The 16,544-nt window shown below is 35.4% G+C and overlaps 1 protein-coding gene across 1 annotated transcript in view; it reads right to left on the minus strand.

The window, feature by feature from the left end:
- Positions 1-865: 865 nt before the first annotated feature.
- Positions 866-16,544, minus strand: part of slc35f1 (solute carrier family 35 member F1) — a 208,620-nt gene continuing 192,941 nt past the window's right edge. The window contains exon 8 of the mRNA XM_677843.10: positions 866-4,387. Within this exon, the coding sequence (XP_682935.5) occupies positions 4,163-4,387 (225 nt within the window). The 3' untranslated portion in view covers positions 866-4,162. The remainder of the gene's footprint in view (positions 4,388-16,544) is intronic.

The following is a 16,544-nucleotide window of genomic DNA, read 5'->3' on the forward strand; positions in this document are numbered from 1 at the left end:
AATCTGGCAACACTTATTAGTAGCTCATGAATATAAATAAAATCATGCTGAGGTTGCTTGGAACTTACCTGCTTGATCTAATTCGCAATTATGAAGCAAGCGTTTCATAGCCAATCACGGCCTTCTTCGATTATTACCTAATAAATATTCAGAAGATAAACGCTTTATTTCCCCACAGCAAGGGTAAAATACATATCCTTTTTGCTCTGTATTTGTAATGCTAATTTAGTTCCTCAAGGTATTGTATTTCTGTTGTTGTATTTATTTTGTTTGTATGAGTGCTAATAAAAGGATAATAAATAAAAATATTGAAATAAATATCTAAACTTAACTCTAAACTTTATTGTAAAAGGCTGCACAACAGTCATTTGTAAACAGTATAAGTAAACAGAATGATTTAGGGGAGAGTGAGGACAGTTACAACACTTTTTGCATTTCCTTCAGTTTCTCAGAGTTTTTTTTTTTTTGTGAAAACCCAAAATTTTAATAAAATAAACCCACAGCATGAAAATGAGTTCACTGTACTCAAATGGCCTTCACAATCACCAGACTTCAATCCAACAGAGCACTTTTGGGATGTGCTGGAACAGGAGATTTGCATCATGGATGTGCAGCCGACAAATCTGCAGCAACTGCATGATGCTATCATGTCAATATCGAACAAAATATCTAAGGAATACTACTAGTACCTTGTTGAATCTATGCCACAAAGGATTAAGGCTGTTCCGAAGACAAAGGGGTTTCAAACCAGTACTAGTAAGGTGTACCTAATAAAGTGGCCAGAGTGTATAATCCATGATGCCAAAATCAAATGCGTTCTTAGCTAGTTTTGCAAGGTCAAATAATTGTCTCATGTTTTTGGAGTTTAAGACAAATATACTTTATTTTGAGCAAGTCAGACACATTAAGAATTTTTTATATTTAAATGACAACTTAAAGAAGAAAAAAAGTCAGTTCAGAATAAATTTACACATGTATTGTACTGGATTTTATCCAAATAATATGATAATGAAGACTGAACCGTTTATAAAACAAAAGCAAGTGCAGCAAAATACTTTACAAGTTTACAATCAATTGCTATTACACAGACTTTTATATTTAATACAAATGCATGTACCCTTGGCTAAATTGAAACAAAATAAACAACATAACAAATATATATATATATAAAAATTGAATAATGTATAACAGTTAAAGACGGGTGGAGATCAATCTTTGTTTACCCTTTTTCAGTTATGGCTGATGTATGAAAATACTTATTATTTTGAGCAAATAATACAATATGCACTCAGGACATGAGATCCAATACTGATGGCGCTGTATTTTTAAAGGGACAGTTCACCCAGAATTAAAAAAACAACTCCTAAATTTACTCACTTTCTGTCCATATACAGTTTTGGTGTCTTTTTCATTCAGTAGAACTTTAAAGAAGATTTTTAGCTGAAAGTAAAAATTATAAAATGCAATTCATCGGCTGCCACTATTTTGACGGTATTAAAAAACAAAGGTAATATCTAAGGCTCCTGACATTACATTCATTCTTTCATTCATTTTCTTTTCGGCTTAGTCCCTTTATTAATCCGGGGGTTGCCACAGTGGAATGAACCGCCAACTTATCCAGCATTTGTTTTATGCAGCAGATGCCCTTCCAGCTGCAACCCTGGGAAACATCCATACACACTCATACACTATGGACAATTTAGCTCATCCAAATCACCTATAGCACAGGTCTTTAGACTTGTGGGGAAACCGGAGCACCCGTAGGAAGCCCACGCCAACATGGGGAGAACATGCAAACCTTACACAGAAATGCCAACTGACCCCCTGACATTACATTGAGGTCTTCTTAAGGACAACTATTTGTTCTGTTGGCCTTATTCTAAAATGCGGAAGTGCGCCTGTTTTCGCGATTGTCTTAGAACTTCCGATTCAGTCGCCTATGGGAGAAATGACTAGGAATAATAAACGGTAGAAAACAGTCAAACTACTTGCTCTACAAACGAATGTTTGCATGACTATACAGACCAAGTAGAATAATATAATAAGAAAATATCAAATTGCAACATCAAGCAGCGTAACAAGCAGTTTTTAACGTCAAAAAATGAATGGAAGTGAATGAGACCGGAAGTCTCAAGCCAAAAAGATTCAAATGGCAGCGCCCGCTCGTCGGCAGAGAATAAGGTGAATACAAGATACTGAACGTTATTTACAACATTCAAAGAAATTAATGATTCTAAATTAGTCTAAACAGAACACTGATTTAAACCTAACTCTTGTGTATTGCTCATATTTCGTTACGTTAGTGGCTGTTTTGGACCCACTGGCAAACATGACAAATTTGACTTCTTTCCAACAGGGAAAACCACAAACAATCAAGAATACATAATAATATGGTGTCAAGGCTTTGCAATCAAAAGATGTCATTATAATGGAAGTCAATGGGGCAAAAACTGCCACGAACATAACGAAAGGGTAGTCAATTTGCCAAGAGTGTATTGTTGAGTTTTTGAAAATCTAAAGTTTGCCACGGGTATTAATGCTGTATATGCCTGTATATGTTTTTTTTTTTTTACTTTTTTTAAATCCCAGCAGCCGTTGACTTGCATTTTATTTAACCAAGGACCAATTTAAATAAATCCAGTTTAAATAAATCTTCTTTAATGTTGTACTAAAGAAAAAAGTCACCTGATCTTGCATGGCTTAAGAGTGAATTAACAGCAACTTTTCATTCTTGGATTGAACTATTCCTCTAAAGTCATGATTTCTCATCAGCGAATGTAATGTAACATGGCAAGGCACTGGCTCAAATCAGCATTTAAAACTCAGAATGCAGTTTTTTCCAGAGACATTGTCAGATAGAATTAAAACATAAAGCAAAAATAACCCATGAAACTGTTAGACAAACCATGTTCAAATACAATGAACCCTTTGTGCTCGTATAAGAAGATAAAACATCCACAACTGAGCGTTTAGACAAAAACAGTCAGCACAAATCCTTCTACACACTTAAAGGGACAGTTCACCCTAAAAACAACATTTCTTTTGATCCTTATTTACTTGCTCCACAACTGTTTGAGTATTTATTATTATTATTACTATTGAACACAAAATATTTTGAAGAATAATGGACACCATTGACTTCCCAAATATGGAAAATTTTTCAGAATTATCCATTAAAATACTGAAAGAATATATGAATATTTCTTTAGTTAAATAAAGTTACAATTTTTAATCAAAATTTATTTTGTCAATATTTTCAAAAGTGTTTATTAAGCTATAATCACATATCTTAGGGGAGGAAACAGTAAAAAAAATGTGAAAATAAAAACAAGCAAGTAAATAATTGTAAGTTTTAAATACAAAGTGTGGGCGGTGTGGTGGCTCAGTGGTTAGCACTGTCGCCTCAAAGGAAGAAGGTTGCTGGTTCGAGCCCCAGCTGGGTCAGTTGGTGTTTCTGTGTAGAGTTTACATGTTCTCCCTGTGTTCGCAAGGGTATCCTCTGTAGTGCTCCGGTTTCTCCAAGTCCAAAGACGTGCGCTACAGGTGAACTGAATAAACAAAATTGGCCATAGTGTATAAGTGTGGATGAGATTGTGTGTGGATGTTTACTAGTGTTAGGTTGTAGCTGGAAGGCTATCATCTGGGTAAAACATATGCTGGATAAGTTGGCGGTTCATTCCGCTGTGGCAACCCCTGATGAATAAAGGGACTAAGCTAAAGGAAAATGAATGACTGAATACAAAGTGAAGAGTGAGATGTTACATACAGTATATATAATTTAAATGCAGGTTATCCCAGTTATTACAACACAGCCTCACGGCAATTGGCAACTTCTTGATTTAGTGGCAAATTCAAATGAATTTGTACGATCTAATTCTAATTCTTCCAAACATACACCACTTGAAACTGTTGAGTAAATTCAAGTTTTTAGATGAACTGTCCCTTTAAATTGCCGCGGGGAAAAGAGGCAATGAGGTGAAGTCATCTCTATACATGATGGATCTGATAACTCAGAAGTCACTGCTACCTACTGACAGTTCGTGATCACAGTGTACTCGTTTGCTACGTGGTTGATTACATCATTCGGTGATCGATATCATTCGCTTTTCTACAGACTGCTGGGCGGGGCAGTGGATGATTGATCTGCGAGGCCACGTCCCCTTCAGGCGACTCGTATGCGAGGCTCCTCCTCTATTTCCTGGCCCAGGCTGGTATAGGTCACTGAGGGCTCCAGGTGGCCGGACGTGGGCGTGTCTGTGAGGGCGTTTCCCGTGTTGCGGAACTGCTTATACACGCGAGGATCCTGTGCCACGTAGGTGGAGGAGGAGGAGTAGAGGACCAGACCCAGGACGATGATGAAGAAGGACAGCAGGTAGAGTCCTGAAAACTGGAGACAAACAAACAAACAATAGTGTAAAAATATTACACTGTAAAAAAGTGATAGGTTCTACACAATCAATTTGAGTTGGGACAACATGAAGGAATTAGGTTAACTTATTAGTTTTTACCAATTTGAGTGGATTGAACATTAAAGAGCTGCTATTATGCATTATAAAAAGGTCATATTTTGGTTTTGGGGGTCTTCGACAACAGGCTGATATGCATGCAAGGTCAAAAAAAAATGTCATTGTCTTATAATATGCATTTATTTTTTTACCTAATTATCCCAATGACTCCCATATGATTTGTTCATTGATTCATTTGTTCCCAAACCCCTCCTTTGATTGATGCTAATCTGTGCTGATTGGTCTGATGACCCAGTCTGTTATGATTGGTCATCTGCATTCAGTGTGAGATGGAGAGAAACGCCCAGCACGGTTATGAAGTAGTCAGAGCAAAGAGTATGTGTGTGAGCCCAATGCAGAAATGAATTAAAGCAATGCAGTTAAACACCAGCATATACTCTATTCTTAACCCTATCGCCAAGTAATACCAGCGACACACATTCAGTATTAATCTACACAGTGGCATAAGTTGAACTAATTTGAAAATTGACCAATTGACAGCTGATGGTGGCCATAGCAAAGACAAATAGCAGGAAATCGCGAGCACAAAACGCATTTAAATCAGTAAAGGAAGAAGCTCGTGTCAGTTATTGTATCAATCATCAGAAAAATGACAAGAACAAACACAGCACATTCCTCACAAATCTCTCATTTGATTTAAATTACGTAACGAAATACTCCCATAATGTTTAGGTTATTATTTTAATAACTTTATAATGCATTCACGTGTTTTCCTGATGTCACATGATATAAAAAGCCACATAATATAAAAACAAATCTATCGAGTCACATGATATATGATATCATGATATATGTATATACATATCATAATATGATCACATGATATACATGATATAAAAATCTATTAATAAATAAACAAATCGTAAAACAAATCAAAAAGAATCATAATGTTAATTAAATAAAAAACTGTACATTATTATTTTTATACAATATATATACATTTAAAACATATGATTTTATACTTATTATTATTATTATTATTATTTGAACATTTTACATACATTTATATTTTACAAAATAATAATAATAATAATAATAACAATAAAATAATAATAATAATAATAATAATAATAATAATAATAATAATAATAATAATAATAATAATAATAATAAATGTATATATTATATCTAAAATAACTATTTGGTTATTTTTAATATGTATTTAATATTTGATTTGATTATATCTTTATTCATATATATATTCATTTTCTTTTCGGCTCTTGTCGCAGGGGAATGAGCTGACAACTCATCCAGCATATGTTTTACGCAAGCAAGTGCCCTTCCAGCTGCAACCTATCACTGGGAAACACCCACACACTCCTCCAATTCACCTATAGCGCATGTCTTTGGACTTGTGGGGGAAACTGGATATGTATGAACAATATTTTTGATTCTTAGAAAGCTGCTTTAAAGACTAAATCCTAAAAGAAAATCTAACAGCTATGCTAATATTCACCAATAGCCATGTGTCGAAATGACTCCCTGAAATCAAACGTAAAAACAAAATTGCATTTCAGAGCACTGCATTAAAGATCATATTTTTCTCCGCAGTACGGTCAAGCAGGGGACTCAATACCCCTGTCAGCGCTTTGAAAATAGCAGCAACAATCAGCACTTTGAAAAGTGAAATGCCAAAAGCTTCACTCTGCTTGCCGTCACTCAATCTTTAAATCACATCAATAGTTTTTCATCTAGAAGCTGTGAGCTGTGGATGAACATCACCAATATCGTTTGAGCATTGATATCGCAATACTGTGTGAATCCGCAATAGTCACATTGCAGGATTAGACAGTTTATTAAAGATTAAAAAATATTTATTAAAATAAATTAAATTTTTTATACAATGATGGACATGTTATTTTATGTTTGACTGTTACATTTTCGTACTCGAGTAGTTATACTCCCCCAAAAAAAGATAAAGCACTGTTTATTTTGCTTTTATTTTTGCTCTGTTGTATTTTTAGTATATATACTTGTTCTTTATTACATTTTATGCAGATGCACTTGATCATCTCTGACTTGACCATCCCTGTCGATCTTAATTAATTAAATCTTTCCAAATAGAGCTATTCAAATCATCTGGTGATATTATATTTACATCGCAATATATGTCGTAGCGAAATAAAACATAGCTCCTTACCAAAATACAAGCTTCTTACACTCACCATTTTGCATTTATTAAATTAAAAATACAATAATATTGTTAAATATTTGTCAATATATTTGTCAAATGTCAATTATATTTTTTTACAGTGCAGTTGGAAAGATAAAAAGAAGTCATAATGAAGATTTAAAAATTGATAATGAAGTTATAGAAAGAGTATATGCAATTAAGTTTCTTGGTGTTGTATTGGAAATAAATAACGTGATATCAAAATTAGTCAAAACTGTAGCAATAGTGTGTAAAGCAAGGTTTATCCTGGACAGTAAATCAATGTATTATATTACACACTTATGTTGTCATAGATGAGTTGTTGTGTTAAAATTTGGGGGAATACATATAAATCGAATTTACGATCCGTATGTACAATGCAGAAAAAAGTAATCAGACTGATTGAACAAATTTTTTTTTAATTAAAGATTCTTAAGTTTAATGGTTTAATTAAATTTAAAACAGCACAATTTAAGTTTAAAGCTAGGAATAAATTACTTCCGAAATGCATACAAACGTTTTTTTGAAGAAAGACAAGGGGGATATAATCTGAGAGAAGAACTACATTTTAGGAGGTTGAAAACAAGGACAACTTTAAAAAGTTTGTGTATGTCTGTCTATGGTGTGAAATTATGAAAAAGTCTAGATCAGACTCTCAAACAATGACAGGATAATAATCAATTTAAAAAGTTGTATAAATATTTATTATTTAAGGAATATCGCGATGAAGGTGATTGAAAAATGATTAAATGACAAAGGTTTGATGGAATTTTAATTAATGGCTATTTTCAGTACTATGTTTTTTTTTTTTTTGGTCTATCTTACAAAATGTAAAAGTACAAATGGAATCAAACATATAATTTGTCAATGATGTCAAAAAGATAAAATATGTTTTGTGTAAAAAGATGAGATAAGTAAAAGAAGAAACCACTGTTTAAGTAACAGACGAATTATGTATGTGGTAATGGGGTGGGAAAATAATAAGGTTGTGCTTCATCCCACACCATTTTTTGTTAATGATATTTTATGTATGATATTTCTGTTCAAAAAATAAATAAATCAAATCAAATACTGTGCAGTTTCTTAAGCATTTCATCCAAAACCTGCTTTATTTAGTTTTCATTTGATTACTGATATCTGTAGGCTATGAAATAACTAAAATCATTCAGCGTAGTGATATGAATCTGTAATGTGGTCGAAGCCTGCATGCCTGGAACCAATATTGAGTTTCTTTTGCACATTATTGCACAGTCATTCATTCATTTATTCATTCATTTTCTTTTTGGCTAAGTCCCTTCATTAATCTGGGCTCGCCACAGCAGAATGAACCGCCAACTTATCAAGCATACACCCATACACACTCATTCACACATATACACCATGGCCAGTGTTAGCTTACCTAATTCACCTATACCACATGACTTTGGACTTGTGGGGGGAAACCGGAGCACCCGCAAAAAAGTTTAAATCTAAAAATGATCATTATCATTCCCCTCTAACTGTCAGATTGGACAACAAACCGAAATGGTGAGGCGGAGGAGGTGTCTGTTAGGTTGTAATAACTCTCTTAAAACCATTTTCCCGATCTTTCTAAATAAAATGCCTACTTTACTACATCCAATCAGCTTGCAGTAAAAAAACAAACCACGCCCACTGCTTTCTCATTTAATACTCCGTTTCTCTAGGAACTGCATCACAATACAAAAAAAAAAAAGAAAATGGTTGCAGCTTTCGGTTCATGCGGACTTGCTACAGTAAACAGTGGCTCTAAACCTGGTGCTCTAAAAACTTGAGAAAAGTGTGTAATGCTCATGGACAATCAGTCAAGCGCATTTACATGGACAAACTATATAAAGTAGTTAGTATACTTAGAATACCGCTCCGATATGTTAGTCATGTATAGGTTTAAAACAGCTCTAACATCCAGTGTTGTATTCATATTAATGATGTTTATCAATGTAGCACCATAGTCCTGTAAGACACAACATTTCAATTGACTTGACTTGACTTGACTTGACTTGATTTGATTTGATTTGATTTGATTCGACTTGATTTGTCTTGATTTGACGACTTAAGTTGACTTGACTTATTTTGACTTGACTTGACCTGACTTTATTTGACCTGATTTGATTTGACTTGACTTAACGACTTGACTTGACTTAATTTGACGATTTGAAAATCAGCGAGTTGGAATGGAAAAGTCATTTTGTATGAATTTTTATAATGTTCATCAGCCAATCAGAATCAAGCTTTCAAAAACTATACAGTATAAATATAAACATTTTTTTGATAATATTACTATTATTATTTCACAATATTAATAGCAATCCATAGATTTACGGTTTTAATAACAACATCATTTGAAACTTTTGAAGGATGGGGCAGACCTGCCACACTGCAATCAGCATTCCTCGCATGCTGATCAAAGACAGCTGCTGCTCGTTGGAAGAGGAGTATTTAACAGATGCCGTCGTGGGAGACGGTAAGCATGATGATGGCAAGATTGCAAACACTCCTCTTCTACTGGGCACCCTGACTGGCACTTCCCTTCGCACGGTCACCATACCCTTTGACACCGAACTCTATGTCCTCCATGTCCTGCCCATCTGTACACTTTACCCTTCCTCCACTAATAAATATAAATAATAAATAGCCCAGACGATGCAGTGGTGCAGTAGGTAGTGCTGTCGCCTCACAGCAAGAAGGTCGCTCGGTCGATCCTCGGTTACTGTGTGGAGTTTGCATGTTCTCCCTGCGTTCGCGTGGGTTTCCTCCGGGTGCTCCGGTTTCCCCCACAGTCCAAAGACATGCGGTACAGGTGAATTGGGTAGGCTAAATTGACCGTAGTGTATGAGTGTGTGTGTGAATGTGTGTGTGGATGATTCCCAGTGATGGGTTGCGGCTGGAAGGGCATCTGCTGCGTAAAAATGTGCTGGATAAATTGGAGGTTCATTCCGCTGTGGCGACCCCAGATTAATAAAGGGACTAAGCCAACTGAAAAATGAATGAATGAATGAATGAATGAATGAATGAATGAATGATTGAATGAATGAATGAATGAATGAATAGCCCTAAGCAATTTAAACTGCTCTGTGTCCGTGTGATCTCTCACCTGCGACACCACGTACAAACATAAATACTGTAAACACCAAGGAAATCTGGCGGCGTGTTATTTTTTAGTTTTCTCTTCACTAACGTCTTGCTCAGCCAGTATATTCTTGTGAAGGCAACAGACTCCTTAAATAGCATTACATAAAACTGTAATGTCATCATTTTACTACATCATTACATCATTCTTACATCTAGTTTCATTACAGCATTCAATAAAATCTGATGTTCTCTAGCGAAACAATGACTGTCCATTGGCTTTATAGACTCACAAAAAGACCTCAATAAGAACAAACAATTATAAAATGGACCTTTTAACATCAGCCAACTAATAAAAGTCTAAATGAATAAAGAAACATCTATAACAGTAACTGCATTAATGCTTATTTACAGTGCTTTAATGCATACTGGAAGCTCTGTTCGATATGAAAACATAAAAAAAAAAAAAAAAAACAGGTCACACATCTACATGCCAACTAATTCTTATTAGATTATAAATAGACTGTTATGATTGGGGTTAGGGTTACAGTAAGTTGACATGTACTTGCAAAGTTTCTTATAGTCAGTTAAATGTCTGTTGAAGGAGCGGTATCAACAGATATTAAGCAGACAGTCTACTAATACTCAAATGCACCATCAAAATAAAGTTTTACCAAAGAAACATTAAGCTAATGTAGCTGATTATTGAACACAAGTATCAAAACATGTCTATAAGCCTTATATACAATAAGGTTTTAGTGTTTTTAGCTAATCACATTTAGAGATGGGAATAATGGCGCAATAAATAAACACCATTATTAACGGCGATGCTTTTTTCAACAACGAGTAATCAAATGAATTACTGTGTCCCCCATTACCACACCATTACCATTACTGCACTGTAAAAAAAATGATATGATCAATTAGTCATGACAACTTATGTTTTTAGTTTGTTGTAACTTTTAAACTAAGTTAATCATGTTCTAACTAAAGTTACGCAAACTGTTTTAAGTCAGTTTAACATAATACAAGTTTAATCGACTAACAAGATTAATTTGATTCTGCTTAAAAATTTAAGGCAGCCAAGATTTTTTTTACAGTGACAATAAAATGAGCGTTACTATAATTGAGATAAATCCCTTTTTTAGGCGAGCAGCGTCTCTCTCAGCCATAGGACCTCTCTTTCTTTGGGGTGGGTATGTTTGTGTTCGGGGCTGGGGCGGGACACATAACCAACCAGTGATGATGATTGGTGTGTCTGTGAACGTGGTGTAACTGAGAACATGAAGATTGGCTTAGATAGAGTGGATTTTTATTGTTTGTCAATCAGAGGCAGAGTAGTGCGGGTGTTCACACACAAGCACATGCACAGTCAGTCACACACACCAAAGACTAGGAGTCAGAACGATGGCAATTCAAACACGTTTAAAGGTAACTTTTGCAAACTGGAAATATAAGCGCTACCTTCTCCTCTTTAAGGTAGCAGAAGTTGTAGTAGTAGTAGTAGTGGTGATGGTAGTGGTAGTGTAAGTGTTAGTATTAGTAGTGGTAGTGGTATTGGTAGTGGTAATATTAGTAGTGGTAGTAATGGTAGTGTTAGTAGTAGTAGTAGTAGTAGTAGTAGTAGTAGTGGTGGTAGTTGTAGTAGTAGTGGTAGTGGTGGTATTAGTAATAGTAGTAGTGGTAGTGGTGGTCGTGGTAGTAGTAGTAGTAGTAGTAGTAGTAGTAGTAGTAGTAGTAGTAGTAGTAGTAGTAGTAGAAGTAGTAGTAGTAGTAGTAGTAGTAGCAGTAGTAGTAGTAGCAGTAGTAGTAGTAGCAGTAGTAGTAGTAGTAGTAGAAGTAGTAGAAGTAGTAGTAGTAGTAGTAGTAGTAGTAGTAGTAGCAGTAGTAGTAGTAGCAGTAGTAGTAGTAGTAGTAGTAGTTAAGCTTTATTGTCCTTGACAGGAAATTTGTGCAGACATTCCATAAAAACAAACAATAAAACAATACACAATACAGAAGTTACAATAATTATAATGCTAATTAAGATAAACTCTTGTTAAATAAACCCACTAAAACAGGTACAAAGATTTCTTATAACGGTTCAAGCTACACATTGGGACTCTATATCTCCTACCAGAGGTAAGCAGTTCATAATGTATATGAAAAATAATTTATATTGATACTTGTTTGTTTGCAAGTCTAGTGAGTTGTGGGCTGTGCAATATATACTTAAAGTTCTAAACCATCTATTGTGTTTTATTGTGCGACTATAGTAATGATGATATTTAGAATGATATGTTGAATTTGATGGTCGTCTCTCACATTGTCCCACAACAACATTAAAATAGTGTAGATCAGTGTACAATATTTTTATTTATTTTATAGTCATTTGACTAATAAGTTATTTTTTCAAGTAACGAAAAAGTTACTTTTGTAATTATGTAACTCAGTTACTATTTGTGAGAATTAACTAGTAACTATAACTAACTACTCTTTCAAAGAAATGTGCCCAACACTGATCACATCACATCTAAAAGATTTACGAAAGAGGATCACAGTGAAAGAGTAAAAACTTACTTGCTAAACACACACACACATACACAAACACTCCAGCACCCTGCAGTGATAGACATTAAGCTTTTGAAGTCTAGAGAAAATCCACAGAGAATTTTAAACAAACTTTGACACGTTTCTCTGCAGACTTTCCTTTCTCGAGCGTCACAGCAGAATGAATATTTATAATCAATCAATAAAAGTCAGTGACACTACAGTATATGGACTGGTGTGGCTTTTTATTCAGTTGCTTTTTTGAAAGTCTAGTCTGGTAAATATGCATAGGAACAATAAATAAAGGCAGTGTGATGCCACAGAGCAGCATTTTTAGATGGTATATGATATTATAAGAGTGAAAGGCATTAGTTTTCATCTAAATATATGTATTTCAGTCACAGTTATGACCAAATAAAGATAAGTTTAAAGGGTATTTTTAAGCTAGTGTGCTCCAAAACAGTGACAGAATTCAGTAGATATAAATCTAATATATTTACCTAATTTATATTAGAGCTCATTGGTTATCACTGTAACCTCACAGCAAGAAGGTTGCAGGTTCAAGCCTCGGCTGGATCAGTTGGCATTTCTATGTGTTTGCATGTTCTCCCTGTGATTGTGTGGGTTTCCTCCTGGTGCTCTGGTTTCCCCCACAGTCCAAAGACATGTGGTATGTGGCATAAATTGTCCGTAGTGTATGTGTGTGAATTAATGTGTATGAATGCAGCTTGGAAGGGCATCCGCTGCGTGAAACATATGCTGGATAAGTTGGCGGTTCATTCAGCTGTGGCGACCCTAGATTAATAAAGGGACTAAGCCGAAAAGGAAATAAATGAATGAATGGAGAAATCAAGTCGTAATTTTGCAATAAAGATATTATTGTGCAAAATAATGTGTTGCAAATTACATAAAAGTACAAGAATACGTGTGCATTTGCTAAACTAGATATTAAAGTTTGAAGACAAACTTTATGGTGGCTTGATAAAGCCTGTTTGAAGAAGATTGTTTAGTTTGATAAAGTCTGAAAAAGTATTGATGGATTGAAAAAGTATGGATGAATTACAGAAAAAGCTTGTAAAAAGATAGATGGATGGATGGATGAAAAAGTTTGAAAAAGGATGGATGGATGGATGAATAGATGAAGAGTTTGAAAAATGATCGATTAATGGATGGGTAAAGAAAAAGTTGGATGGATGGATGGATGGATGGATGAAAAAGTTTGAAAAAGGATGGATGGATAAATGGATGGATAAAAAAGTTGGATGGATGGATGGATGGATGGATGAAAAAGTTTGAAAAAGGATGGATGGATGGATGGATGGATGGATGGATGGATGGATGGATGGATGGATGGATGGATGAAAAAGTTTGAAAAAGGATGGATTGATGGATGGATGGATGGATAGATGGATGGATGAAAATCAGTGGATGGATGGATGCATGGATGGATGAAAAAGTTTAAAAAAGGATGGATGAATGGATAAAAAGGATGGATAGATGGATGAATGGATGGATGAAAAAGTTTGAAAAAGGATGAATGATGGAAAAAGTATTGATGGATGAAAAGGTTTTAAAAGGATAGATGGATAAAAGAAAAAGTTTGAAAAAGTCTGGATGGATGAAATAAAAAGTTTGAAAAAAGGATGGATGGATGAATGGATGAAAAAGTTTGAAAAAGATGGATGAAAAATTTTGAAAAAGGATGGATGAATGAAAAAGTCTGAAAAGGGATAGATGACTGGAAAAAGTATGGATGGATGAAAAAGTTTGTAAAAGACTGGATGGATGAATGAAAAGTTTGAAAAAGTATGGATGGATGGATGTTAGATAGATAGGTAGATAGACTTGGCTTATTACCATGAATTTATTTTATTAGCATGTTTCCAGTATGTAGGCTATTAGTGAATTAGCATGTTGTTATGAACATGTTTGGTGGTTTTAGCTTTAAAAGTTTAGGAGGAGAAACACTTTAAAATGAGTCTAAAATGAGTAAGAAAAATACATTTATTTAGTATAACAGTGTTTACGTTCTCAAGCCACAATAATAGAGCAGTAGCTATTTACTGTATGACATTTAAACAATAATGATCACATTACAAATGTAAGATAAAGATGCTATCATGAAAACAATGTGTGACTCTTGGTGCGTCCCAAAACACATAAGCTGCGTCCCAAATGGCACACTATACACTATGCACTCATGCACTATGTACTTATGCACTTACACACTCAACAGGATAGTATATGTATGTAGTGTTGTCCCAAATGGCACACTAATGTTTTTTTACTAAGCGGAAATTCAAACCGTTTCCCTGATGACGTTTGAGGGTTGCCAAATCAGTGAAATAAACAACCGAATTATCAAACAATACCTGCCGTGAGTAATGCCGCATTAAATATAATCACTCTAGTAGGAGAATTTTGCTTTCACCATCCAAAATATATAAAGTTATCCAACATGTGCGTCCGATAGCTCCGCCCCTTCCGCTACGTAAGCAAACCTGCGGTCGTTGAGTGCGTGAAGTGTCCATCATTACACACTTCATTTTAGCGGCTGAATGAGTGCATCATCCGGGTAATTAAAGTGCACTTAATTTTTTAAGAGTTTTCAGTGTGAACGCACTACTTACACTATTTATACTACAAAATGGCGTAGAATAGTGCATAAGTATGCGATTTGGGACGCAGCTATACTTATGCACTATTCTAGGCCATTTTGTAGTATAAATAGTGTAAGTAGTGCGTTCACACTGAAAACTCTAAAAAGAGCACTTTAATTACACGGATGATGCACTTATTCGACCTGTGAAATGAAGTGTGTAATGATGGACACTTCACACACTCAACGACAGCAGTTTGGCTCACGTAGAGGAAGGAGCGGAGCTATTAGGCGCACATGTTGGATTTCTTTATTTATTTTGGATTGTGAAAGCGAAATTCTTCTATGAGAGAGATTATAGCGCCTCCCGATGGATATCCTACTCACAGCAGGTATTATTTGGTACAATTTCATTTTTCAATTTGGCAACCATCAAACGTCATCAAGGAAACGGGTTGAATTTCCGCTTAGTAAAAAAAACACATACATACACTAGCTGTTAGTGTGTAAGTGCATAAGTACCTATAAACTTACATAGTGTGCCATTTAGGACACACCTTTACTGTTGCAATTTACAAAAAATACAAGACAGAAAGTTGCAATAATTTTAATCACAACTATGAGAAATTAAATTGCAACATGAAGCAAAAACTCCCTGTATATTTCCATTTGTGGTCTTTTTTTTACAAGGGAGCACACCTGAGAGTTCAGGCAGAGACCACAGCACAGAAATCAGGCAGATGGTTCTGGCAAAGGTATGGAAGATGAAGCACAGCCTGGGTGATTTTCCAGTACTGGAAGGCAAGAGTAATATCTGCTGGAGAGGAATATATTCTTGCTTACATCGCCGGTGTGTCAGGTTGTTCATTTAAATATATCAAGCAGTTCTACGTGCCAGCGTAACTATGATTAAGCACGTGCTATTTCAAGCCAGACACACGGCGCCCCCTTTTCCCCCCAAGCGTTAGGGGGAGAAAGGAGTTTTCAATAAGGGTACACTGATGTAATTACAACCTGTAAAAAAGGAGGCTCACGTTCGCAATAAATCATACTGTAATATGCGAGGTGTTCTGAGTGTCATATTGCAGAATGAAAGTTATGAACCAAAGATGGATTGTACTGTCCCAGGGACAAACCGCCATGCGTTGATAAAAAATACAACTAGCTTCTTACAGAAATATGGCTTTAAAAATTGGATTATGTATCAGATAGTAATGGGATATTGTTCTTTTATCAACCCAGGCTCATTCTGAAAACCTCGTCCCGCAAACGTTTCTGTAGACCACGATTTATGTAGCCGGAGTTACGTATGGCTGCATTTTAATTTTTAAGCGAACCCTACAGGCCGGTGTGACGCTGTTCCTTTTCGCGCTTACCTCCGTGTGGAGTGCTTCCCCACTGCACAAGTTCATGACAGGATGAGAATGTGGTGAAATCCGAAAACTTGGTAAAAATCAGACGAGGGCTTTTCTTTTTCTGGATGGCTTTTATAAATCATTGCTTGGGTTTAAGGAAGCAAGCGGGGGGTGGGTCAATTGGTAAAACAGGTTGGGTTTAGGGGGGAAGGAGGAGGAGGGTGGCTCAGCCGATTGGACGGTCGCCTAGTCAATCAGTCATACAGACTGTCACTCAACAGCGGCCTCTGGTGGAT

Source organism: Danio rerio, chromosome 20 (assembly GCF_049306965.1).
Source record: "Danio rerio strain Tuebingen ecotype United States chromosome 20, GRCz12tu, whole genome shotgun sequence".
Lineage (NCBI taxonomy): Eukaryota > Metazoa > Chordata > Actinopteri > Cypriniformes > Danionidae > Danio > Danio rerio.